Below are 26,259 nucleotides of genomic sequence, written 5' to 3'. Positions count from 1 at the left end.
CACGTACGCTTCGCTCTGACCACCAGTAGGCGCGCTGGTATTGCAAACAGATTGAGTCGATTGAGTCAAAATCCTAATCTGTAACCTTGAGGACATGGCTGCATTTCGACAGTGTTATAGCTCAATCGATGACCTGAATAAAGACATTCGTGTATTCATTCATCATCCGAACAGCTGAAAGGACAAGTTAAAACAACCCCCTACTTTTCACAAGATGTGCTAAGTCCACGAAGCTCACTGTCGTAAAAGTGTCGCAAATATATACCTGCGATCTGGTGCCCCCGTGCGGCAACGAATACAAACCCAGTATTGTAGCCAGAGAGAGCGAACAGACGACCTGCTGGGTAAACAACAGTGTCGACTCGAGAGGCAGGAATGGGAACTTCGTCGAGGGCTAAGAGTGAGATATTTCTATATTATCTCATAGACACACTGTAGAGATGTTGCTCTGCCTTTGTTGGTTTGAAACGAGACGATCGCGGGTCTGAATAGTGATGGAAAATCGCCTATTTGTTTACTGGAGTTGAGCTAGCCTTCACGTTAGCTTAGCACGCAGCCCTTCAGGGCCCATTGCTTTCGATGCTGCTTTTCAGCTCTCATCGGGACTGTTGTCAGTTTCACAATCCCAGCCATTAACAATTGGGACTTGTATGTAGGCCTGCCGAGTTACGGTTTGTGTTAACGTTGATATTAATGCCCCGATTCAACGTCTGTCATCATTTTTTTTCTTGCCGGGTTTTAACCTTCTACGTCGAACTGAAAGGCGCGTTTGAAAATTCTACATTTAGAAAAACATATGTGCAATCTCTGTTGTTTTCTGTGTGGACTAGTATGTGACTACTAGCTCTCTCGTGTAGTTTTGCCTTTTTAAAACTGCTGTCGCAAATGATCATTCCGATGAGCTACTTAGTACTGTTTCCTGCGTTTCTACACGAAAACAAGTTCATAGTGGTTTCGACAGCTATTGTGGAAGATATTCGGACAGCTGATAGTAGCTGTTCACCAACGGCCCTAGAAGCCATGACTCGCATTTGCATTGGTTAAGAAAATTCATGTTTTTATCCCTTTTTTTTTTTTTTAACTAGGCCGAAAGAAGATCCAGTTACTGCTTTCACAAACGCGCAGCTTCACTTATTTTACAGTTGCAAGTGCGTTTGAGAGTATTTGCTTTGAGCATCAGTAGCATTGTTGGCCCTAATATCATCATTTGATCTCAGGGAGGATAAATCTTTATTCTTAGTGTGAAGAGAGTGTGTCTTGTGACTTCTGATGATGAGCTGGAGAAAGAAAATTGCACACAGCGATGGTGTGGCTCATAAGCTCGATTTTTTTAAAAATTACTTGAAATCCAGTTCAAGTGACCAATGCTGTAATACAATGTTGTAAATGTATAGTGGATCACTGATGACAAACAATCAGTTTGGGTCTTTTGCTATAAATGTTCTGTGCATTTCAAAATTAAACTAAACTATATGCACGATGCAGTTGCACAAATAATATGAAACTATTTACAAATATAAAAGAAATATGTGAAATGCACGCTGCTGAAGAATTTTTTTTTTGTTTTGTTTGTTTGTTTAACTTTTTTTTCATTTAAATTTGATCTGAAAATTTTTTCCTTCACTAGCACCTACATAATCAAAATGTAATTAAGATTAGAGGAAATCTTTCTTTGTACAGCATTACAAATTAGTATATTTTAACAAACTAGGTAATATTTGATTGCTGTGTATTGGCATTGAAGGCTCATGAAAAATATGGCTTTTCCTGAATGACCAGATTTACCAGGTAATGAAAGCAACACTCGCAACATTTCCTGCCTCATTGTCAGTCACATGCTTACAAAACTGTGTTTCGGTTGTTAATAAACGTGAGTTCACTGACTAACACCTCTTTGATCCATAGTAGACACAACAATATGTTGCCGCACCTAACAGACATCGTGTTACAATGTGCCTGAGTGTGCTAACCCTGACCGTCAGAAATGAAATCAGGCATCAGCCACAATGTTTTATTTTAGATGGTCGAGCATTACTGACTAATCCACAGTAGACACTACAATATGTTAGCGTGCAACAGGACATTGTGTTACATCAAACACACACTGTTTGTGCTAATGTTAACTTCTAACTGCCCATGTGCGCCACGAACCTGCATACATCCAGGGGACGAAGCGGGAGAAAAAACTGTTTTGTGGGAACCCCCCCCAAGAAGTGCATACATGAACCACTCGTCCACTATTCAATGATTTTCACGTGAATACTCAACTAATCCTGGCAGGCCTATTGCCCACTTTTCAAGTATGACATTAAACAACAAAACAAGTCAATTTCAACTCGGTAAAAACATGCTGTCAAAAATGTCTGGCACGGGCGTCACCAACATTTTTGAAAAGGAAACAGAGGTGACCAGTTTGCAACGACTGACAAGTGGGCAACATTATTCTCATGTTGTAATGTTATCAGGCTCCTCCGTAACAGCTTTACTTAGGGACACGTGGGGAAAAACGGAATTAAAACAGGCCAAGATCGAGACGCGGAGGATTGAGTTTAACCTAAATTGAGAGTGTAAAAATGAGTTTTGTCTCGACATTGAAACGGGTTAGGCATCCCATTGTACTGAGCCCAAGTAAAGAAAACTAACTCAACAATTTCTTTTTTGCACTCCATATAACAATTCAGTCTTTTTGTGAGAACTGTTATGCCATGTTTATAATTTTATCATTCGGGCGGGGCGCATCTGTAGCTCCATAAAACATCTAACGTTCTATGTCATCTAATATTATCCTGCTCAAGCGGATCTCGACATGCCCTCTGAATTTATCGCTGTTAATAAAACAGACCATTTCTAAATGGCCTTTATTTAGCATAGCTTTCATCTCAGTTATTGGCTCTCAGGATGAAGTCACTAATAGTAGGCTTTCAGCACAATGACTTTAACTGTCGTGTTTTTCTTTCTTGCTTTTGTAGGTGTTGTGAGATGAAATGGTTTGAAGCATAGGAACCGCGCACGCACTCTTAGCTCGGTGCGGACAAAGCTGCCACTATGAAGAGTGAAGTGCCGTCTGAGGCCTCCAGCAGACAGGAGCATCTGAAGGAGCCGCTGGTGAACCCGGAGCCTATGGAAGCAGCCAAGAACTTCTCTAGCAATATGGAGGTGATTGGAATGGCAGACAGCGAGTTTGCTACCCTGTGTTCCGAATCGAGGCGTCGGACCTTGAGGGATACGGCGGCTCACAAGGACTCGGAGCGAGGCCTCCCTGGACGCAGAAAAAGAAAAGTCCAACAGGCTGGACCGTCTGACTTTAAAGTCGGACATTTTAGCGAGACTTCCGTGGCCCCTCAGCGTCCCAGGGAAGAACTCTTGCGACACTCTAGCGAGGATGAACACAATCATGAGTCATCTTTTAGTGACTGTGCCTCGTCCCCTTCCTCCAGCTTGCGATTCGGTGACTCGGAGACACTGAGCTCCGAGGAGGATGTGGAAGCTGGACCGACGGGGGGCCAACAAAAAGCCCCCACCCTCACGACACCAGCCACCGGAGTTAGTCTTCGCCCTGTCGTGGGTCGAACGAGGCGGACCCGCTCGCATAAGTGGGTGCGCTCCGAGGCGGAGCCGGTGTTGCTGAATCGGCCCTGTTTGAGCAGTCGGCGGACTCTGCATAGGAAACGATTTGTGAAATCAGTTCCTGGGGGAGGGCAGCGTACGCAGAAGCAAAAGGAGCGACTACTACTGCAGAGGAAGAAACGAGAAGTGATTGCACGACGAAAATATGCTTTACTCAATAGCACAAGTAGTTCAAGCGAGGAGCTGAGCAGTGGCTCGTCGTCCCCCTCCTCGACCGAAGTGGAGGATGAGCTCTATGTGGATGTCAGCAGCACCAGCAGCCAACCCAACAGTGCTGCAGTAGCCGCAGGTAACCTGTAACTTTGATGCTCTACTTCTGTATTATTGCTCGTCTGGGTATCAATAGTCCACCGGATGTCACATGACATTTGTTTACATCACCATGCTGGCGGGATAGTAGCGATATTGGCAGGTGAAGGCTCTACAATGATTTGAGCAGTGATAAAATTAGAGTTAGGGTTGCAGTCCTCCAGTATCAAAGGGTGGAACAAAAGTTTTGTGTGTTCCTGTACTTCAGTAATTAATGTGACACTGCTTCTTTGAAGTTACTAGCATGCCTTTTATCATCCCCCTTTCTGTGACTGTCCATGGAGGTATAAGCGCTACAGCTCAACATTCTGGTTGTTTTTGTTTGTTTTAATATATGCCTATGTAATTAAATTTGTCTAGCGGTACGTCGTTTCACCACAAATGACAGGAGGACCTTATGTTTTGCTGTTATCGTCAGGTAAGTTACGTTTGTGTGCGCAAGGTTAGCCCATTTTGTGTTATATCCATGCGAAGGGTCACGTATTGCTACAATTGACGGGAGGACTTTGTTTTGCTCTGTTATCGGTAAACAATATTAAGCCCCGCTTCCATCGACAAATCTAACCATCTTTACTCTCCTTGCTTTTTTTTCCCCCCAGTACATCCTCCTTTGTAAATCTAAAAAAAAGTAGCCCAGTTCTAAAACATGTAAATATTTTGGAGGCCAATAATTGGGTCGAGACAATGCGTTACATGCATTTTGCTTGCAGTCACAAACAAATGCTTTTGAGTTACAATCTGCAAAGTTAATGATAGTCATGTAAACTTAACATGCTTGCAGTGGATCTCAAATGCCACATTTTCAAAAACAAAAGTCTGTGGTATTACGCTCGTTTGCTTTCGTTTCCACATCCTTCAAAGGGCTTATTCTTTTCATGTCTTCTAGCTGAAATAAACAGCCACAAACCAAGCACCATCTATTGCAATCCATCACATTCTCCCTAGTTTTTGTTAGTGTGTGCATGCAGTGCGCGCTAGCAACGTGACGTCACTAAGGAGGTGCGTAGGAGAGTAGTGGCTGTTTCAAATGTAGAGAAGAAAAGAGAGGAGCAAGGTCGATACCGTCAGTGGAAACGAGACGACTTAACCAAGACGAGATCCTAATGTGTGTAGAAAATGGAGGCTGCTGTATTTTTACATAGCTTCTCTGCGAAGAATTCAAATTCCAATTGAACAGGTGGTAGTGTTTTTATTGCATATTGTAATATGCATTGTATCAAACTGACACTTTCATTAATGGTACTGTTTTATGCGCTTTGTTTTAAAGCACTATAACGGTGCTTGCAGGCATCACAATCTGTGGTGTTGCCAAAATGAAGTGCAGTCCTGCACGAACGAATGCTTTTCAGTTGAAGTGATGCAACGTAATGTAATATGCCAATGAATAGTTGAAGAAGTGGGTTGTACAACTAAAGCAGATTTTAATCACAATTTAGAGTGCTGATGTGGTTCATTTTGGAATTCACTGCACAATTAGGGATGAATTTGTCATTGTCTTGGACGAGCTAGCGCATTACCTAGTCACATAACAAAGAATATCTCTTTTTTTTGAGTGGCACTATGATTTTAAATGATCTAATTAAGAGCCTGTCCATTCTTGAATCGTAAAGGGGATTTCAAAATGTGATCAAGTTGGCACAGTGTTTTAATTTCTTGAGCAAAACTGTGCTGAAGTTTCAGTCCTGAAGATCAGAGTTGTTTTGGTAATCACGTCAACGCCTCACCGGTTATTTGGAGAGGGTGCTAAGCAGTAGTGCTCAGGGGACAGTCAGACTAGAAATTCCCAATGGGAATCATGAACTTCAGTTGCAAGTCTCTCGCAACCGTATAAAAAAAGCACCACTGCAGAGCAAAACAGTTATCGCAGTTCTAGCGTTAGTGACACAGAAAAACAGTCTGGTCAGTGAAGTCAATATAGATACATTTTGAAAATGATTCATTGAGTCACTTTTAACAATGTGTCTGAGACAAAATGAACCAATGTCCAAAAACTGCCATTTCACTCACATGCATGTCACGTTCCCGTCCACGTGCACAGGCGCTCTGGATGAGGACGTGGTGGTGATTGACGCTACTCCGGCTCCGGCACCTGCCGTCCCTGCCAGCGAGGAGATCAACGTTACCTCCACAGACAGCGAGGTGGAAATTGTCACAATTGGAGATAGTTTCAGGTAGGCGGCGTTTTGCTTTGAACACCTTGAAAATGCCTTTGTTTATTTGAGAAACGTTGACTAAATAGGTAGGCAGGCTGCAGCCTGCATTTGCAGCCAATTGGTCATTCAAGCCTGTCTTCTCAACCATCAGGAAACACTCTAGTTTTTGCCACACGGATGACGTCATGATGAACAGTCACATTTGTGTTGCTTTTGTTATCTCCAAAAACATTTTTATTTGGTAAAATGCACGAGTCATTGGACTTTCCCATGCTTATTGGTGATTAAGCAACTACATCTTCTCCCAGTTGTCTGTACTGGGCCTACATTTTTCCCAGGGAGCAGCTCTTTCCTGTGAATACATGTTGATCAGTCTGCTGGCTGTTTTGTTGCCGCTGCGCCCTTGCACAGCAATGCGTTCAGAGAACATTCCAGTGTTTCTGCGGTACACAGTGGGATGCTTTCGAGCGACGTCCCGCCCAGATCGCAGCGAACGGCGTACTCGATATGAATCAATAATAAACACACTTGATCGGCCCCTGGTCTCATTCTAAAGTTGAGCTCAGGACATGCGTGTTGTCCCAACATTGCTTGTCTGCTTGAGCGTGACTTTAAAACCACAATGTTGGCTTTAGCAACATTTGAATTAATGGTTTCATTTAGGAACTAATTTGTATATAAATAATGTGACATACATATATTTTGTGCAACCTACATTTTCTGCAGATGGGTGGATAACATTTGTTTTGTTCTAACTAACCTGCCAAAGCTCATATGTGAAAGATAAAAAGTCATGTGGCATTTAACAAAATGGCTGCCACTATCTCAATGCAATGTGCTGACATTATGCCTCATCATTATTCCTTCTTGGGTGTTCTGTTGTTTTATTGGTTTCCAGGCTGTTTTGCTTTGCTGAGCTACCTCCTATTGCACTAGTATGTTCATGTTTACGGTGAAATGTTGTCCTCCGGGCTTCACCTCTCCCATCCTCAGGAGTTTATGGTGGCAAACAGATATTTACAAAATAATCCAGAGTCTACTTAATTAGGGACCCTTCCCTTGTGGATGTTAGGAGTTGAGGAGCCTGGCCAATTACTGTGTTTTCTTCTGCGTACTACTTGGCAATCGCACAATTTTGACATTTTGTATACGTGTGCGTTTGTCCTAAAAGTGAAGGTCAGAAAATAAAAAAAATAATTTTTACATGCTTTAGTAAGACATGAAAGGAGGTTGCAATTTGGCGTTAACAAGTTCCCTGCACGCACCTGTGTAGGTTTGGAAAGCTCATGGGATGAGAGGTGTAATGATATTCCCCAACCACAAAGCTCCATGGCATCCCATACAAATAATAAAACAAAAAGGTTTGAATTAACTTCCCTACCAAAAAATATTACAATTCCACAGTGCAAAAAATGCACAAGTATAAACTAATTATTGACATGTTGCTTTAGTCCGTAAGATGTCGGAAAATGGGCAAAAATGCAAACCATTGTTTTCCCATGTAAAAGCAGTATTTGGGGAAATTTTAGGAAAATTTAAGATGCTAGGACAGGGTGGTCGATACTTAAGTAACGTTTTGGGTAACATATGTCAGGATAGATTTAATGCAGCCCCAAAGCAAACATTGCCGGCGAAATGCGAGTGTGCCTTTGCTGAGGGTAATGTATAAGCACCATTATCCTACCTTTGTTTCTAGGTCGCGCTCTTTGGGTGGTCTTGGTAGGATATGGGCTAACAGTTGCTCTCAGAGCCGTCTCCAAGAACCCCGAGGACGCCACAGACTGTCCACCGTCATCCAGCCGCTGCGTCAGAACTCTGGAGAGGTGGTTGACCTAACTGTTGATGAAGATGGTAAGGAAAACATAAGGCCGAGTTAGCATTCAGAGCTGCCATCAAAGCTCAACTATCACTAAGCAGAAGAGTCTGATGAGTATTTTGAGAAAGCTAATGTAGTTTGTTTTTTTATTCCCATGACACCCCACACACCATTATCATAGTGTGAAAGGGTGACTGAGGCAAAACTATGAAAGCACTTGAAAGGGGCTACTTTTATGAACTCCCTCCATTTGGCACAAAATTCTGAAGACAATTAGAAGATAACATTTTCCAGCATGTTGAGTTTGCACTTTTAGCTCTCTGCTCAACTGGAATGTGGGATTTTTATTCATATCTCAAACATGGGTGAATGTTAAAGTTGAGACTTTTTATGGAGCCTGAGATTAATTTGTGAATAAGTAAAGTCGATGGAGTGCGCACACCAGAATGCTAATGAGAATCGGTCTCCTCCTCCTCGGCTGTTAAGCATCTGCTGACCAGCACGCACTCATTCTTAACAATAATGCACATGCATGCACACACAGGCATAACTATGAACACATGGAAGTGTGTATTAATTTTCTTTAATCAGATTTTATAAATAGATTGTCAAAATGTGGCACATTCACCATCCTGATCTGTAAGCTTTGTTCTTAAATGGAAATGGATGTTAAGCTGAGGCAGAGTATCAGGACTGTATGTGGCAGTGTTACAATTCAAGTGAGGGATATTAGAAGACAGACAGACGGCGGTATATATTCTTTATCTCCTGCAAAAAACTACTAAGAACAGTTTTCACAGTCAATTTCTGCATATATTCTATTTTTTTTGGCATACAGTCATTTTCTGCATATGTTATATCTGCTCTGTCTTTGATTTTAGACCTCTCAGTTGTGCCAACAACCTCTGGCAGCATTCTCCCTCAAACAGTCAGGTCGTCCTCGTCGTCATCTTCCCAGCATGCCTCTACCTCAGAGCTCAATGATGCCGCCGGTCCCTCCACTAGCTGCCCAGGCTCAGTCCCCAACAACATGCGCACACCAAGGCCGAGTGGCTCGACCCGAATAGCCGCCGAGGGTAAGATAGCATGTTGCAACCGTATGCTTTTATTTTTCATGGATTTTATGGAAGCTGTATTTATCTAGGAAAGGTCATCGAGAACTATAGCCTTTGTTTTCGTCTTAAGCAGATGACAGCAGATCAGGCTTGTCAGGTTCAGCGGGAGACACCACAGGCACGGCCATGCCCAGGCTGCCGTCGTGCTGTCAGCAGCACTCGCCATGCGGAAGGCCCTCCCCCGGTCATCTGTCCCTCAGCCACTCCCATTCGAGCTGCATGCAGGCCTCGTCCTCTCAGGCCAACGGCTCCCAGCACGGTCACGGCAACGCGCACCATTTTGTCCTTCATGTCCACCACCCCACACCGCAGCCCCCGGGTACCCTGCCATTCCAAGAGCCGAGCTGTGCTGTGGAAAGGCCCAGTGCGCTCCCTGCAACCTGTGCCGGAGTGAGCGGCGGGAGCGGCAATAGTGGAAACGGCAACAACACAGCCCATTACCACGAGCAGGTAATACTCTACTGCATTGCATGCTAACATAGTAGTGACAAACATCGTACCGTCGTCTATGTGATTATGGAAAGCTAGTTCTGGCATTTATTCAATATCCTTGATATCAGATTTAGCATTCTAGTGGAATGGCTGTTTTTTTTTACTAGTAACATATTTTTTTTTAATCTTGGTTGACAATTATGAAGCATAAATGAGCAATGAATTGAAATGTGTCCCTCTCCTCACAGCAAACGCTGCCAGTGGACCTGAGCAACAGTAGCGTTCGAAGCAGCGGTGCTAGTTTCCATGGCAGCACGTCAGCCTTTGACCCCTGCTGTCCAGGCTCCACCTCCCGGCCTCCTCCCTACGTTTCCCAGGCCACGCCTGGCCCTAGCCAGCCAGCTGCGGTCGACTCTTTCAGCTCCGGCATGGCGGCCCAGCCTCAAACACAGCTACAGCAGCCATGCAGACATTACATACACCCCTCATGTTAGTATGGACGTGATCAACTGTCAGATGGTTAATTTAAGTCGGGGAAAATATGGACTGCGAACACAATGGACATTTGTTGTTGGCTTATTTCATATTTTCTTCACAGATGGCTCGCTGGCACGCTCATTGCATCATCAGCCTTCCACTGCCTGTCCTCATTCCCATGGGAACCCTCAACTTACACCTCAGCCTCCTCCACAAGGCGACTATGTCCTTCCCCACAATGTCCACTCCTTTCATCCACCGCTGCCATCCCATCCGTCAGGCCACACTGTACCCAGTGGCCCTCCTCTAGCCGCCCACCACCTCTCCAGTTCCAGTGCCCCGCTGACGCAGCACCTGCCCCCGGACCACCAGACCCTGCCGCACCATATGCCACCACTAGGATCAGTTCAACGGCTCCATCAACACGAAATGTTGCAGAGGATGGAGGTTCAAAGGCGCAGAATGATGCAGCACCCCACGTTAGTACCTCTGTGTCGTTAACGCTCGGATATCGAGTCACCCCAAATAGTGAAAGTCACCCTTCCTAAAAGGTCTTGTATTTTAGTAAACACAACCACCGAAAACAGACAGGACCATAAAGCACCAACACCAGCCACTTTCACTCTTCTGGGCCCGTAGACTGCTGCATTTTTTAATCTGGACCACTGAACATTTACATTCTTAAGAGTCCAGTATTATTCACTCTATGCATTTATTCCCTTTTAGAATTGGATAATGAAGATATTAAATTCATTCTTCATTGTTTTATTATTTTTATTGTTTTATTTTTTTTCAGGGGATTAGTTAATTCATTAAATAATACTACAATTGAAGTTGTAAAGATATAGAATTTTGTAAACACATTTGCTTTATTCCTTTTACAACAAGTCACTCATAAATTATTTTATCATAAAACAAATATTACTGCGTTTGGCTGGCAACCAGTCAGCTGGGATTAGGCTCCAGCTCACCACCAACTTTAATGAGTACGAGCGAGTCCTATAGGAAATTGATCGAGGGAACATTTTGTTATTAAAATATGAGCATTTCAGCTTTGTAACTACAAATGACCTGGCCCAACTTTCCATTCCACATGCATTTTAAAAGGCAAATGTTGCCCTTGAGCATAATTGTCTAGCCCAGTGTATATATAATGTTAGTGTATATTATTGTAACCCATGGTTATTTGTGACGTTCCAAAGCTCAGCTAAGATTAAACGTAATTGTAGTGATTACTTATTAATGCATATTAGGGTTCGTTTTATGAATTGTAATTAGATTAGCAATCCTGTATGGCTTATTCATTGCAGGCGAGCACACGAGCGTCCTCCTCCCCACCCTCACAGAATGCACCCCAACTACGGCCACGGGCACCACATCCACGTGCCGCAGACCATGTCTTCCCACCCTCGCCAGCCGGAGCAGAGAACCGCATGGTTTGTGTTGGATACTCTTTCCACGCTTTTCTGTTCACACCTACCGCCAAGACCATTACTGAAAGGTGACAAATGTGTTTGTCTACAGGGAGCTCGGCATCGAGGCTGGAGTGACTGTGGCGTCGTACCCTTCGGGGCACCTGCACTCCCACCTGCACCATTACCACCCCACTTCCAGATTGCACCACTTCCCTATCCCCTTCATGGTAACACATCAGCATACATTTGCATAAATACCACTCTGTTTTAATTGAATTGTGTCTAAGATCATTGATGCTCCCCCCAAACACACACACTTGTTTTAAGGATGGTGTGGCGAAGATCATGAATTATGCAAAGGCAATTAATAAAAGCTCATCAGGCATTTCAGGTGCATACTCAAGAAGCCTCGAGGAGAAGTCTTTGCACAAATACGGTCGACTGCTTCCTGATATTATTTTTTTCCTTTTGGAGACAGTGAGATGAAAAGCGATTCAGACAGAACATATTGATTTCACCTTACTTTTGTCTGATATTCATTTATCACAGCATACATACAGAGAAAGTAAAAGAGTTTACGGTGCTACTGGCATATGACATTTTGTGTTTTAAAGTGCTCAAAAAGGTTACCAGGATTCCTACGAATCCTTAAAAAGTGTTGATTTTATGATTGCAAATATTCTCCAATCTAAAAATAATTGAACATTCTTTGGAAAAAAAAAAAATAGATAAACCAAATGTCTCTCATCATGCCAACATGACGCAATTCTGAAAAAGGAGGGGGGAAAAAAAAGGTCATTTTGTAATAGCTCAAAGTAACGTGTGTGTGTTTTTCTTCCTGACAGCACACTGGTATATCTGAAGTCACCTACCCGCACATTCGCTACATCTCATCTCGAATGACTGGCTTTGGAAGAACCTACGAGGTGAGTGCACACTGATTGCATTGTCTGCTCGTAAAGACGTATTAGTTGAGTTGAGCCGAGATGTCTGTATTATACCATCCATCCATCCATTTTGTGAACCGCTTAGTCCCCACGGGGGTCACGGATTATACCGCTACTAAAAAAGTATAGCCAAGCGATACATCATTGGCAAAATTGAAATGATGCCATGTACCATGTAGGTACCGTTACTTCTGTGCAGTTTGGAAGACACCAAACAGTTCTTCCAAAAAGAATCCAAGCTGTTTAATTTGCCACTCCTGTAAAATATGTATTTGTATGAATAAAGAATCACACAGGAGCATACTTAATTGAGCCAAGTAGGGATGGGCAGCCCCTGAAGCAGCTATGGCTCGAAGTTTACTGTTGGCGTTACCCAAAAAACAAATTCAGTTAGAACACCAACATGTTCAGCCAAACCATACAATAACGGAAGCTAATGCTAACATAATCTGTAATACTTTAGATGAGTTCACAGATAGTAGCATTAATATTAGGGTCATTAAAAACCCAGGGATGGGACGGAAAGATGAACTGTCTCGTCAAGCCACAAAAGCTAGATACCAGTAACCTGTAAACAAAATTTCCCGCATCTCTACCCTAAGCTGAGTTCTTCAAAAATTGCACTAAAACACTGTGGACAACGTGGACAAAGGCCAATAGGCATGTTTTTTTTTTTAACTATGCCTCTCTCCGTGCCTGAGGCTCAGAGCAAAAACCTCTTGACATTCAAATTAACAAGCCAGACCTGTGAATCACATGTTGAGCATGTCAACATGTGAAAACAGTCTTGCGACGACACCCAGTCCAGCAACTGTAAACATTTGCTCACTTCTTAAATATTAATACTACTTTTCACTTAAAAGACTACAAAAAAATCTCATATGCATGTTCTTGTTTGAACATGCACGCAAGAGCTGCAGCTCAGCTTCACAGTTGCCGGTGTTAAAGACACATTCGGTGTACGAGCGAGGCAACATGCGATGAGGAGCGTTGAGTGTCTGTTTGTTGTGCCCCTTTGAAGGACCTGCTGCATTTAGAGGAAAGACTGGGGACGGTGAACCGGGGAGCCTCTCAGGGAACCATAGAGAGGTGCACTTACCCACACAAATACAAAAAGGTGAGACTTTTTAGGCTGTCTAGAGCAGCATATTGAACACGCACGCCTATTGTATGCATTGTCCTGATACGTTTGTGTGTCGTGCTGTTTGGCTCTTACCGTGTGTTCTGGGACAGAGTGGTCTTTTGTACTCACTTAGCCAAGTGCTGTAGTGTCTTTTAGCTGTGAATGCAGATCTTGTTGGGGAAGGCTTTCCCTAGGTGTAACTAAACAGGCCGTCTAACACCCTGCCACCCAATACAGAAGGTGTTGGAGAGAGACATTGACCAACAGTTAACCCCCGAAGCTTGGGCCTCTATTGGGAAAAATATGCACGCAAGCCCTGAATCGGTGAGAAATAATGACCCAATCAATTTGGAAACAAGTGTTAGCTGTAGTCTTGGGGGAGGGGCCATGTTGTTTTTTCCTCTTTTCAGGACAAAAGGACCATTCTCTCTGTCCCCAAATGGAATGCAGTGTTTTAAGAATAGATAACTCTTTCAATAAAATGTTTGCATATAGTTAAATAGCTATAGCAGTCACTTTAGGTGAGCAAATTTCATGTTTTTTTTTTTGTTTTTTTTTTTGTTTTTTTTTTTTTAAACAATGGGATTATCTGCACGTGGCTTCTGATGTCGCCAAATGTTTGTCACCTGTAGAGAAAGCTGCACGGCAAGCAGGATGAAGACGAGGGGGCGGACGAAGACACAGAGGAGAAATGCACCATCTGTCTGTCCATACTGGAGGAGGGGGAGGATGTCAGGTGAGTCCCCGAGCTCATTTCACTTTGCTCACTTTCACAACCTCCAAGGTATCTGCAGAAAACCCAAGAGTGTCTCAAAATGAGGTCCCACTGGGCTGCCATTTTGACACTTGCACAGCATTTTTCTAAAGGCCTACCCTCTGGTGACAAAATGTGTCTTGGCCCGAAAGCATAATTGCATTAATAATTGATTAATTAATTAAGCATTTATTTGGAGGGGAAGGGGGGGGTAAGAACAAATTCACCAAATAAAAAGACCCCGTTTACTTCATTTCAACCTCAGCCAAACATGACCAGGGGTGGCGCTAGCACTTTGCCCCTTTAGACTACAAAGAGGATATTCATATGTATTCAGCATAATTTACAAATCTGAACTTCTAAGAGTGGCTAAATAATTTTCTTCCCAACCAGGCGTTTGCCGTGCATGCACCTCTTCCACCAGCTGTGCGTGGACCAGTGGCTGCTCACCAACAAGAAGTGCCCCATCTGCAGAGTGGACATTGAGGCGCAGTTGTCTGCTGAGAGTTGATGCTGTTTGATTTTTTTACCCCCCGCCCCTCCCATCCGTGCCACGTGTCTTTCTAACGAACACTTTAGTTTCCATATTCATCTTCATTTCCTCCTGAGTACTGCAGTCAACCAAAGAAGGCAATGAATAGACCTGCGCAGCTCTACTACTAGGAACATCTTGACAGTGCCGGCTATCACTTCTCCATTAAGAGTTTATGTATTTATAAAGCTTTTATGTAGCTTTTGGATTGTTTTGTCATATTCCCCGCCCCCACCTCCCTCCTACCCCGCATGTTTCCTTGCAAAATGCATTTGTTTGCACATTTACCCACGGGCTTAAAGGCAAGGACAAGTTGCTCTTGTAAAGCTGCGAGGCCTCGCTTTACTAGACTAGAATGTCAGCCTCCACAACAACATGGTAGAGTTCATTTTTACCAATCATTGTATTGAATAGTTTGTTTAGAGGATGTGGATTTTTAGTGAAAGATGTTTTTGTTTTAAATAAAGAAGCATTCCTAGACGTTCCTAACTAGGGGAAACTATGTTTAACAAATCAGCTGCTGTATTAGTGCACATTCACATACTTGGACACAGTATTTTCTCAACTTACGCCCCACAACTGTCAACACGCTAGTCGCATCTGTTTCACGCAGAAAGAATGTTACACAACCCTCGTCCAGAAACGGGGCTTGTAGGTACACATGCGGGTGGTCACATCACGGATAGATTGCTCGACGGATAGCTAGATGGCTACATATAGTGTCCCCCCCCACACCCCAACCCCTCTGTGTCCGTAGTTGAGCATCAGCTGTGCGAAAAGATGACACGCTAAAGTGTTCACTGGCATAAAACTTGCACAAGAGAGAAACGGCAGGATTAGTTGTGATTACGACGCCATGTTGAGGCCATGTATTTCCACTTTGACTATGAAACCCCGTTAAAAAAAAGAAAAAAAATATTTTGAACGGAGTGATGAAATGCAGTACTTAATGAATCAAAAGCAGGTATACATGCTCTCATCACACACCCTTCAAAGGCACCAGAAGCATATTCTGTGGGATTTATATTAGTTTAAAAAATATTAATAAACTTGGATAACTCTTCTTCTGAGTGGTGTCATTTTTGTTCTTTGATGAAAATATGTATTTTTGCGTGAAATTGAAAGGGTTGAATTTTTTAAATGGAAAAAATAATCATCACGGCCACTAAAACAACAACAAAAAAACCACTGCTCAGTAACTGGGAGGCATGTGGAAAAAAGTCTTCATTTCAATGGGAATGGAAAATGTAGGAATTAGGGCAGGGGTGTCAAACTCATTTTTGTCGCGGGCCACATCGTAGTCATAGTTTCCTTCGGAGGGCCATTGTCAATAATGCCTTATATACAGTATAGTAGTGACGTACGGTGAGGCTCATGACTGGGGAGGCACTGACGTCACCCCTCGGTAAAAATTTGTCCGGCACCTAACCGTGTCACAAAAAAGGTTGGGGAACGCTGCTCTAGTGTGGCTTATTCATTATTTAATTTTAACTACTTTAATTAAAATCTCATCAGCAGTCTTCTCACATAAAAACACTCAATACAGCACATGAAATCAAAAACTTGTTTTCGATTGTACGTACCACTCCGTTCCGAAGTCCCGTTGTCCGAATCAAACTTTTTAGCTCCGGAGTTGGTCTTCCTTTACTGATGACCTCCTGCTTCGACCTTAAATCGTTTGAATAAGTAATCCTCCATTGTAAAACGAAATGTAAAACCAGAAGAAAAAAAAACGTGTGTAAAACGAAACAAATGGACGACTGCTCCTCAGGTGTTCACTGTCAATTTGAACTGGAGATCTCTTATTCTACAGGTAGGTGCATGAAGCATCCCGGGATCACTAGCACCCCCTGCCATAAGGCTGAAGAACTTTTTTCGTTGCCTCCGTTGGGTCTCTTTTCAAAGCCGTTTGTGAAACACGACGTTACAGACAGATCACAAAAATCACATTATATACACCAGTTTAACTACGGAAATTAATTAATATAGCCACAGTGTTTGAACACTTAAACAACGACATAAAGACAGAGAGCAGTTCAGTAACCTGTCAACATAGGTAGCCGTGTGATTACGCAATCCTCAGAGGAGGCTAAACAGGACGTTGGCTCCTCCGAGCGAATCGTCTTCGGTTTTAAAATAACTATAAAAATTCAGCGATTTTGGTTCAAAATGATACACAATTATTGAGGTTAAAAGGAAAATGACTTTATAATAAAAACTATTGAATTTGTTTTTCCCCTTTTCATGATGGCAGGGGACGCGCAGAGACAAGTAAAAACTTCAAATAAAAAGATGACTGGTACTAATAATTCTGAGCAATATTTTAAAAGTGAATACAACTCGTAATTTGAGTATTGACACATGAAGTCGTTGCACAATTTATCTTTGTGGGCCACAAAAAATGATGTGGCGGGCTGTATCTGGCCCTCGGGCCTTAGGTTTGACACCTATGAATTAGGGTGCTGCGATAAAAACAGCTTCCACATATGCCCGACCGAAATTGTAATGGTTTTAATCGGTGGAGAAATGTTGAAAGTTTTTCAGCATTCACACAACACTTCAGGTACACTCATTGGAAATAAAAATAAACCCTGTTCAACAATACATGCTTTATTTAAAATAAAAAAGTTTCATTTACTGTCTTGTATTGCACAAGGATGCTTTTGAACCATCCAAGATCCAAAGTGATAAGTCCCAGCAGTTGAGAAAGCAATTTGGAGCACATGTGGTTATTTGGTCAAACATAACCCAAGTGAGGAATGCGAAAGAAAAATGCAACTTGCAGTGCACAAAAAGAAAAAAAAATACCTCTGTGAACACAAAACAAGAAAAAGGAATCACCGTCGTGTGTGAGAGGAGCCTTAAAGCGACCCTGTGAGTATTCAGACTAATATACAACAATTCTTCATTTACTGACAAAACGCCGCTCTTTGTTTGGAATGTCATCGGAGCATTTACTCTATATTTGATATCCATCTTAAGGTTTACGTTCTAGTATCCTCAGTTGTCCACCAGTAAGACATTTTATACTGCTGGTGCCTTTTTTGGCCTACCAGGGCGACCTTAAATTGGATATCAGATTGCAATTAGTAGGACATTTCCGAACACTAGTAGGGAAAGTTTGGCGTACTAGCAAGACAACTAACTATTAGAGAAACTCTGCACAAGATTAGTGTATGAAAATGTGACTGGCCAGTTTTACGAGTGTGCCCTAATCGGTCCACTAGTGCTCTGAGTTGTCTTACTAGCAAGGACAAAGCGTGTTACTAGTGCAGGTTCTAGGAGTAAATGCTCAAAGGGCATTTCATTTGAACAGAAAGAGAAAGGGCGCTCAACATATCATTGTGTAAAAGTGTAAACAAAATCCCGTGGGCCTTCATGACTTGACTCAACAAAGTGTGTGTCCAAGGTAGTAGTACCTGTACTGATAAAGTGCTAACACACCACAGACAGCGTGCTCAGGTTCCAGTACACACAGAGATGCTGACTATCTTTGGTGTCTAAAAACGGTATAAAATCACGACTTAACATCCATTCCCTGCAAGCTTTACAATTACATAATAAATATGACGCCATCTTTTAGTTAGGAATCATCTCACGGTAAGAAGGATTTAAAAAATAAAAATCATAAATCACAGCCTGTTCCCAGATTATGTGTATTGTAATTTTGAAAGGGTTCCTCAGCAAAAAAAGGTGATCAGGACAGAAAGCATGTATAAATACAATAAATAATTGTGTTGTTTTTTTTGTTCAGCACTTCCGAAAAGGACAAAGTAGTCCCTCTTGTGTTGGGGAAGTTGACTGACAAAGAGAGTTTACATTCATGGATTATGCAAGGCAGTAGTGGAGGATTCACCTAGAAATCCCACAGTGCTTCTTGACGCTCCACCGGGAGGAACGTCATAGGAACTCCTTCATCCTGTCCGGTGGTCCATCCGTCCTTCTAGATCTTGGCCACATAGTTGTTGGGGAAAAGGCCTTGCTTCCCTCGCAGACGTCCTGACCACCAACCAGAAGCGTCTGAAATAATCCACATTTTAAATAGTCTCTTTTGGACGCCGTTCAATGATCACTTCCTTTAAAATTCGTAATGTCCACATACCCTCTTTGATGATATCAATAATGTCGTTGGCATTGAAGCTAAGCTCGTCCGTGTCCTGGGCGTCGTAGGCGTACAGGGCTTTGCACTGGGGCACCTGAGGTTTTGGCTTGGGTGCAGGCTTGGGTCGTCCGCCGCCTGGTGGAGGTCTGGTGGTTGACGGTCGGTGAGCTCTAGTTACGACACAGCAAACAGTAATGACGTGTATTAGTGCCACCTGCATGACCACGTGATAACTGCACCCTTCCGGCTCCCCCCCACTCAAAAACAAAACAAAGAATGATTTTTAAAAAGAAAAAAGCATTAAAAAATACAAAGAGATAGTTTCAACTCCTCAGTCACACAGGATAAAAAATATACCACATGTATTTGTCTTGTCATTGTGCAAATGCTGAGATACACATCCCTTCACATGACATTGGTTTGTAAATTCATTTAAATGAAGTGCAAATAATGTCACGAGTTGAGCAACTTGTTTTCATATTTCTGTGTGAATGATGAGATACAAGGATTTCCATGACTGCTATTCCACTTAAACGACTGGAGTGAAAATGGTGACAAGTATTCTGTTTTACTGTCAGGTTAGAAAATTGTTTAAATGCATTGCCACTAAAGTTTTGTCCAATGTTCTTACTATTTTGTGGCGGAATTAAAAACACCCACTTTTCATTGTGGTAGTGTGAAGGCTAACAGAAACACTGACATTTTTGCTATTGTGATATTTTTTCCATTTTCCTTCCCTTTTATTATGTGAATGCTTAGGAAAACTCATTCAGAGTTGAGGGTCAAAATATGTTTTTATATTGTGTGACAACCCTTGCCACCATTATTGTGTACATATTATTGTGCAAAAAAAAAAATAACTTGAGCCTTTCCATTTTAAATGCAATTTGTGTACATATTACTTTCTGTGTAAAGAATAATAATAAAATAAAGCCTTTTCATTTTAAATGCAATCTATTTTTGTTCAGGAATTGTCACTCACTACTTGTGCCTCCTTTGGCCTACTAGTATGACTTTAAGATGGATATCATTGAATAAATACTCCAATGACTATGCAAGAGGCAATTAGTAATCGCCAAATGGTACTATAAAATGGTACTGGAATCCCAAATTTTACAGTTAGAATAAATCAACATTTTAGTGTAAAATGTGACAGCACACACTCACAAAAATACAAGCATTAACCTCAGGTATCGTGACAGCAAAGTGCATCACTTTGCTATTATGGGATGTTTGTTTCTCAAGTCAAGGCGTCGCAGTGGAGTAAAAGACATCTGTAATTGAGAAACCTTTTCTACTATGATCTAACCACCACCCAAAACACAGCAAACACTCACATTCTTCCATTTGAAGCTGCTCCACTGACTCCATGACTACAAAAAGAGTACATTATCCAAATTATGTTAAATTAGAGAGACACGTGTGTGCGCATGACCGACATGACACGACCTGGATGGCGTCATGCTTTTACTAGGTGTATGGGTCATTCCACAATGGAAGGACGTTTTCATTTTCATCCCTTTAGAGCACCAGAGGCGGGGCCTAACAGCACCGAATGACCAGTATTGGTTTCTTGTTCAGCAGTTTTGTGCTGGTTTGATGCAAAATAACCTTTTGTACTGGGGGAGAAACGATTGTCTGCTTCAAAGTCCCAGCATTTTCCTTGCCCACCCGTGGCCCAAATCGTCCTTCAATTCTGCAATGACCCAAGTGTGTTTGCGCAAAATCAGACGTGGTTTAAAAAAACACCTTCATCACTCCTCACATGTGCGTATATAGTAGGCAATCACAACACTAATGTGACCATGACTGTTTCGTTGCGCATAAATGTGAGATTCCTCACCCTGCAGCTCCTTGATCAGGAACCCTGAGAAAGTCCAGATTGGGTCCAGGTCCAGGTTGCGGTCGTACGCTGCCCCTCTCCCTAGGCTGACTGAGGTTGCTGGGGAGGTGAGGTCGCACGGGTTCGCCCTGGTGGTGCTGATGTAACGAGTTCCGCATATTGGCCATGTGATTGGTGTTCTTCAGGTTGCCGTTCTGGTGAGCAACTGCCAGGGGGAGAGCGGAAAAAAATTAGGGCCTGACTAAAAAATTTCTCTCCTGAACTCAAAAAGTTGAGAACTCCTATTTTGGAGAATTGGCAGTGTGAGAGCGCAGCACCTGGGGGACCCGGTGCGGCCCGCGACGGCGTGTTCTGATGTGTTCGAGAGCGTCTGTAAGTGTTGCTGGGCCTGGAGGGACCTGACAAAGGAAGGTGATGCAAGTGAGTTTTGTGCACATCATCAGGGCTCATTTTCACTCCATGGTGGCTCTCTCTACTCACGTGTGTTCCGAGGAAGTCCCGGCCCGATGCTGACCTGCAGGTTTTTGCTGGAAGGCTTGAGTGCGGCCATGTCTCCCTGACCCTGGACAAAGGTGACCTGTCGGGAGCCAGCTCCGCCACTTATGATGCCCCAGTTCTCCTTCTTCAGCTTCAATGTCAGTCTAACACGCAAAGAAAAAGTTAGAAATTACAGTGAACCCCCACATAGTCATGATTTGGCATTCGCAAATTTATATTTTTCCCAGATATTATCTGGACAGTCATTCTTGGGGAATATCCATCTGGACTTTTATAAATTTGTGAGTATGTGTCCTTACGTGTTACTAAACTTGATTGGTAGAGCCCTCTGGGTTTTCTCCTCAAACCTGCGGGCAAGTAAGCTGAGGAACTCCGTTTTGAAAACACACTCCAACAAGCTGTCGTACTCCTGCTCGTGCAGAATCATGAAGTCATCCTGCAGGGTGCTGGGGTGGGGGGGGGGAAAAAAACATTTATATTTTGGGGCTTACAAACTTTAAATATTGTCATCATGTTAATAGTATTATATCAGAGTAATAGTAGGAAGCGCTTCCATGTTTGTATGGCCTTCACATGAGTTAACTTACTAGTGAGGACCAAGAGCATACTAGTACAAAAATCTTAAACTGGATCTCAGGAATATGAAAATAATACTCCATTGATATGAAAATAATACTCCATTGGAGCGAGTTAGTACCTCATAGACACACCCAAGATCCTCTCCACGCCGATGTTCCGCTTGAGCACCTCCTTCACTTGTCCTTTCTCCGGCCCCTGTTTCACTTGTTCTCTTCCTATGAGGTACACCGACCTCGGCGTCAGGATCAAGTCCCTCTTGATTGGCTGAGCGCAGGAAATAGAATTCATGAGTACAAAATCAATCTGTAAAGATGTCAAAAGAACCGAGGTTCAAACCCACCTTGAATCGGCGATCATATTTGGTGACTTTGTCCGCAAAGTCGATTTTCTCCCTCTTGGCCAAAAACTGCCGTAGCTCCGGCCTGTCTTCCATGCCCAGATAGTCTCCCACAAAGTTTCTGTTGATGCTGTGTCGTCGCCTTTCCTTGTGATTCAGCAGGAGGTCAGATGCTATACACACATGCAAAAACACAACACAAAAACATTGTGAGCAAAGCACAATATGCACACCGGGCTTGGATGTAACAATTGACGTACCTTCCTCTCGCATCTGGACGTACTTCTTGCGGGCTGCGTATTTCCGCCAGGCTTTTTGGATGGCTCTGGCATAGCCATCAAACTTGCGCTCTCTGGTCTCCTCAAGCAGAAAGAGCTGTCCATAGAGGGCAGAATCATTTAGAAATCAATCGCAAACCCCCCAAATGGACTGAAATACATAGACACCAAAAAGACGACCATTTTTACGTCTTTTTCCCGAGAAAATTCTTCAGGTGTCCTGTGAGAAATTATCCAATTTAACATAAATAATCAGAAAATAGTGTATTTGCTCCAAATAATGGCTCACCTTTGATTGAGTTATTATGTAATAATTGAATAAAAAACTAAGAGTGCGACACACCCGCAACAATATTTGTTAACAATGCATAAAAATAACAGATGGCCTGTTTTATACAGTCCTATTTTCCTCTTCTGGGTCATCTAAGGTTACATGAATTACACGTTGGCCAGCAGGTGACACTGTGGTAAAAGAAAAGAAAAAGTTTGTTTCTCTAACTGCTGATCCCGCATTTTCAAATAATATTTGCTGTTTAAACCTTTTCCAAATAGCACATGCAGATATCAAAGTTCTTTTGGAGATTAAACAAAATAATTATGGCTCATTATGACAGTACAGAAACAAGTGATCAAACAAAAACATGAAAACAGAAGCCGCAGAGTGTAAGTCACTTTCAAAACTCTTGTTCTGTAAACTTAGTAGAGCAGCGTTTCAAATTAAATGTACATAAAAATACTTGTAGTGTATTATATTTAGAACATTTTGTCTTTTTCCACTTTCCCATGTCATTTCACACCATTCAGCACAAAATGTCACTCCAGCCAGGGTGTCCATATTTGGCTTAATAATATGAATGACAGCTCGCGTCAGATCATCAATCACCACTTTAGGTCTTTGCGGCCATCTGGTATAGTATCAAACAATCTTCACTTGTTTCGACTAACAACTGGAAAAAAAAAACCTCAGTCCGAAATATAATTAGCCAGCCTGTCTTATCGCAGAGAAAGGTTTGTTTTGAGAGGCCTGTCAGCCGCTTTCATTCGGTGTCATGTTTGACTTTCATAAGCGCACCTCGGTGACGTGGACTTTGAGCGTGAGGCGGGGGGGGGACGGCTACTGGTGAATAAGTAACATTCAGTATCAGCTGTGAAGCTGAATTAAGACTAAGTTGCCTGTGCATTCATTTCTACACGTGCGTGCGTGTGATGTATACAAATCTCAACAGGCACGAGCACAGACACGACACAAGCGGCGCTTTCATAAAAAATGGACAGGGTGGAAAAAAAAAAAAGTCGAGTCTATTGGATGTTGTGTCAACTCTGAAACCACACTGCGTACTTTGTTGAGTCAATGCTGACGCGGGGCGACGGCTCGGGTGGCGTCTCCTCCCCTACGTCGATTTGGGATACTGATGCCTATGGAAATCTGTTTGGGCATTTGTTCCATTACCCTTCACGTACGTGTACGTTTCTTTGGCTTCACGAGTAGAACAACCAACCATGTCACTACTTGTCACATTCATTCCACTCCTGTATCACAAATTTGCACACTTGTAGGACAGATTTAGCACACGATTTGGTCAACTACATGTTACCAGTGAGGCAAAATGAATAGTGGGCATTATAGTTCATTCCAGTAGGTCAAAAGTGGCAAAACTGCGTCAGGGCTCTACACCCTACACTTAAACAAAACATATACAATGTGTATGACTTAGTGGAATGATAGTAACCATAGTTTATGCTCAGAGGCAAAAACCTACCGACTCGGGGGCTTTGACGAACACCTTGGTCTGGCCCAGCTGGAACTGATCCTGGTCCATGTTGACGGAGCGCATGAGGTGGAGGACGCCTTGTTTCTCATCACCTTGCCATGAGGGCCACGACTCTCTGGTAAGGATGGCATACCTGCAAAAAAAAAAAAAAGTTTGGCAAATCTCACTCAGGAGTGTCATGATCCACTCGGAGTTGTGCTTATGTCCCAGTCTAAAGGTCTGCGGTGACACCAGGACAGACGTCAGTTCATTCCTGAGCTGGATTATGTCTCGCTTCCATGGTGGATATAGCCTTATTTCGTCACTCTTTAAATATTGTTGATTATGACATGTCGCTACTGAGAAGGTTTTTCATGTAAAAGACATGCAAGAAATTCAAACTTTAGGCTGAGAATGTCAAAACATGCTTAAATTGCATATATTGTTTTAATAGCTGCTCCTGTGTATACTTTAGAGCAAAGTATTTGCAGATTTCACTAAGCCAAGACTTTCTTTGAAGACCTCTTGGAACACATTTAAACATCTCTTTTACTAATGACACCGAATGAAGGTTGATGGTTTTGCTCATTGCGCTCTCTATTATGCTAAAATACTGTTCAGTAATTGCAAATACTTTAAGTGTTCCCAAAATACCTCACTTGTATATTGTATCTGGCATTCAGAAAGCCTTTGAACAGGCAAGTTAGAGATTATGTGTCATCTATTTTAATTAAGGTAGGATTAATGCTGGCCGGCGTGATTAGAGCCAAATGTCAAATAGTTCCAACTTGCACCTCATTAATGCTTATCATCTTTTATCTGACTGTTACATAAATCTCAATTATTTCACAAATTTAAAAAAAGATACATAAACAAATATAAACTGATGATTCCGCTTTAAGTCATTTTTCCGACGAACTGACCTACGAGCCTGATTGGAAAATTCCTAAGGATACAAAATTGTTTTTTTCAAATCCTTGAATTGCTGCTTCTGGCAAATCTACAGACTCTTCATGTTGGAGGTTGTGTTACCTGTTGAGGAATTTCCTGAAGACGCGGCGATAGGCGTAGCCAGCACGCCTCACCCTAATGTTTTCCTTCAGGCCCAGATATTCCACTTGATGCTTCACACTGAACACAAAAATATATGCATCAACAAAATGACACCTGACTTATTATTATTTGTATGACTTATTTGACTTTTGTTTTAAGCATAAACGTTTTATTTTCAACAGTCCAACAAGCATGGTTTTGAACTGATCCCTTGTCCATATGACTGAGTTAATTTGAAAAAAAAAATTGCTGGGAAAGTCCTGTAGGTAGCAATAATAGGTTTTATACAGTAGATGTCGACTGCCACACAGGAAGCTTTTTTTTTTTAACACTACTGCCATCTGATTGTTCTCTGTTATAATTGGGCCGAATACTTAAAGAATGGACACAAATTTCTCAATCTTATGAGCAACCTTTTCCACGTACACTCAGACTTCCTGTCAAAACATCGGTTCCGGTGCTAATTAATGGGTCCGACTCAACAGGAAGTACATGGACTGTGAACAATACAATGCAAGTACTTCTCAGCCCTCTGAGCGGGAAACTGAAAGAAAGCGATAAAGAAGGGGAACGTCCCGCATCATAAGATGGCCTTAGATGGAAAGTTAAAAAAAAAAAAAAATGGATGGATGGATGGAGGAGGCAGGAAGGTGATGAAGAAAGAGGTCACAATGACTCGCTCGCTTACCGGCCCTCTTCCCAGTCTCTGGGTTTCTTGGTCTCGTTGGGTTTGATGCAGCGGATGTAATGGGGAGTACATTTCATTAATGTGCCCACCAGGTCGTTGGCTTGTTTCTAGTTGGTTGAAAACAACATGTAAAATGCTTGCAATATCTCAATGTTAAAAGTGAAGCAATTTCTCAGTTTGGGGACAGATTTTGCATTACGTGTTTTAGAGAGCCATATAAAATTACGTATTTAAATTATTTTATTTTACCTTTATTTTACTGCCTGCAGTAGTCGGTCGACCCTTCTTTTCCGCATTGAGGTTTTCAGGGAAGAGAGCTCTGAAGAAAGCGCTGTTGGAGGACAAAGGTGAGCAGAGTCGCTTATCATCACCCATCATCCCTCGGCAACCCAAAACAAAAATGCAGTTAATGATTCATCAACCGAAAGGC

General features: G+C 42.5%; 2 protein-coding genes across 4 annotated transcripts in view; one reads left to right on the top strand and one right to left on the bottom strand.

Moving 5' to 3' along the window:
- The first annotated feature begins 278 nt into the window (after window positions 1-278).
- rnf111 (ring finger protein 111) lies at window positions 279-15,763 on the top strand. Of its 2 annotated transcripts, XM_088370332.1 has the most exons (15): window positions 279-400; window positions 2,970-3,916; window positions 5,975-6,107; window positions 7,786-7,940; window positions 8,787-8,981; window positions 9,094-9,470; window positions 9,701-9,941; window positions 10,051-10,408; window positions 11,240-11,365; window positions 11,454-11,571; window positions 12,190-12,270; window positions 13,313-13,408; window positions 13,652-13,738; window positions 14,047-14,150; window positions 14,562-15,763. In XM_088370332.1, exons 2-15 carry the CDS (start codon window positions 3,046-3,048, stop codon window positions 14,677-14,679), a joined length of 3,060 nt encoding a protein of 1,019 aa, XP_088226458.1. In that variant the 5' UTR covers window positions 279-400; window positions 2,970-3,045; the 3' UTR covers window positions 14,680-15,763. The 2 variants fall into 2 exon arrangements, with proteins under 2 accessions (XP_088226458.1, XP_088226459.1); XM_088370333.1 differs by lacking the exon at window positions 13,652-13,738.
- Window positions 15,764-17,294: 1,531 nt separating this feature from the next.
- Window positions 17,295-26,259, bottom strand: part of myo1ea (myosin IEa) — a 32,581-nt gene continuing 23,616 nt past the window's right edge. Inside the window, exons 16-29 of one of the 2 annotated variants that reach the window (XM_088370329.1) lie at window positions 26,079-26,160; window positions 25,830-25,936; window positions 25,121-25,219; window positions 24,098-24,242; window positions 22,320-22,434; window positions 22,063-22,232; window positions 21,841-21,986; window positions 21,443-21,589; window positions 21,126-21,286; window positions 20,963-21,043; window positions 20,646-20,850; window positions 20,140-20,175; window positions 18,803-18,972; window positions 17,295-18,720 (exon numbers count right to left, since the gene is read on the bottom strand). In XM_088370329.1, the coding sequence (XP_088226455.1) occupies window positions 18,644-18,720; window positions 18,803-18,972; window positions 20,140-20,175; window positions 20,646-20,850; window positions 20,963-21,043; window positions 21,126-21,286; window positions 21,443-21,589; window positions 21,841-21,986; window positions 22,063-22,232; window positions 22,320-22,434; window positions 24,098-24,242; window positions 25,121-25,219; window positions 25,830-25,936; window positions 26,079-26,160 (1,741 nt within the window). In that variant the 3' untranslated portion in view covers window positions 17,295-18,643. The remainder of the gene's footprint in view (window positions 18,721-18,802; window positions 18,973-20,139; window positions 20,176-20,645; window positions 20,851-20,962; window positions 21,044-21,125; window positions 21,287-21,442; window positions 21,590-21,840; window positions 21,987-22,062; window positions 22,233-22,319; window positions 22,435-24,097; window positions 24,243-25,120; window positions 25,220-25,829; window positions 25,937-26,078; window positions 26,161-26,259) is intronic. The other variant, XM_088370330.1, reaches the window with a different exon arrangement.

The sequence above is a fragment of the Syngnathus floridae genome, chromosome 3, assembly GCF_059516105.1.
Source record: "Syngnathus floridae isolate MCC-2025c chromosome 3, RoL_Sflo_1.0, whole genome shotgun sequence".
Lineage (NCBI taxonomy): Eukaryota > Metazoa > Chordata > Actinopteri > Syngnathiformes > Syngnathidae > Syngnathus > Syngnathus floridae.
This window is presented reverse-complemented; position numbering and strand designations above follow the sequence as displayed.

Excerpts from the sequence above, each read along its gene's own strand:
- rnf111 (XM_088370332.1), top strand. The coding sequence starts at position 3,046 with ATGAAGAGTGAAGTGCCGTCTGAGGCCTCCAGCAGACAGGAGCATCTG. Across the intron at positions 11,572-12,189 it reads ACTTCCCTATCCCCTTCATG|CACACTGGTATATCTGAAGT; the intron begins GTAACACATCAG and ends TCTTCCTGACAG. Across the intron at positions 13,739-14,046 it reads TGCACGCAAGCCCTGAATCG|AGAAAGCTGCACGGCAAGCA; the intron begins GTGAGAAATAAT and ends TGTCACCTGTAG.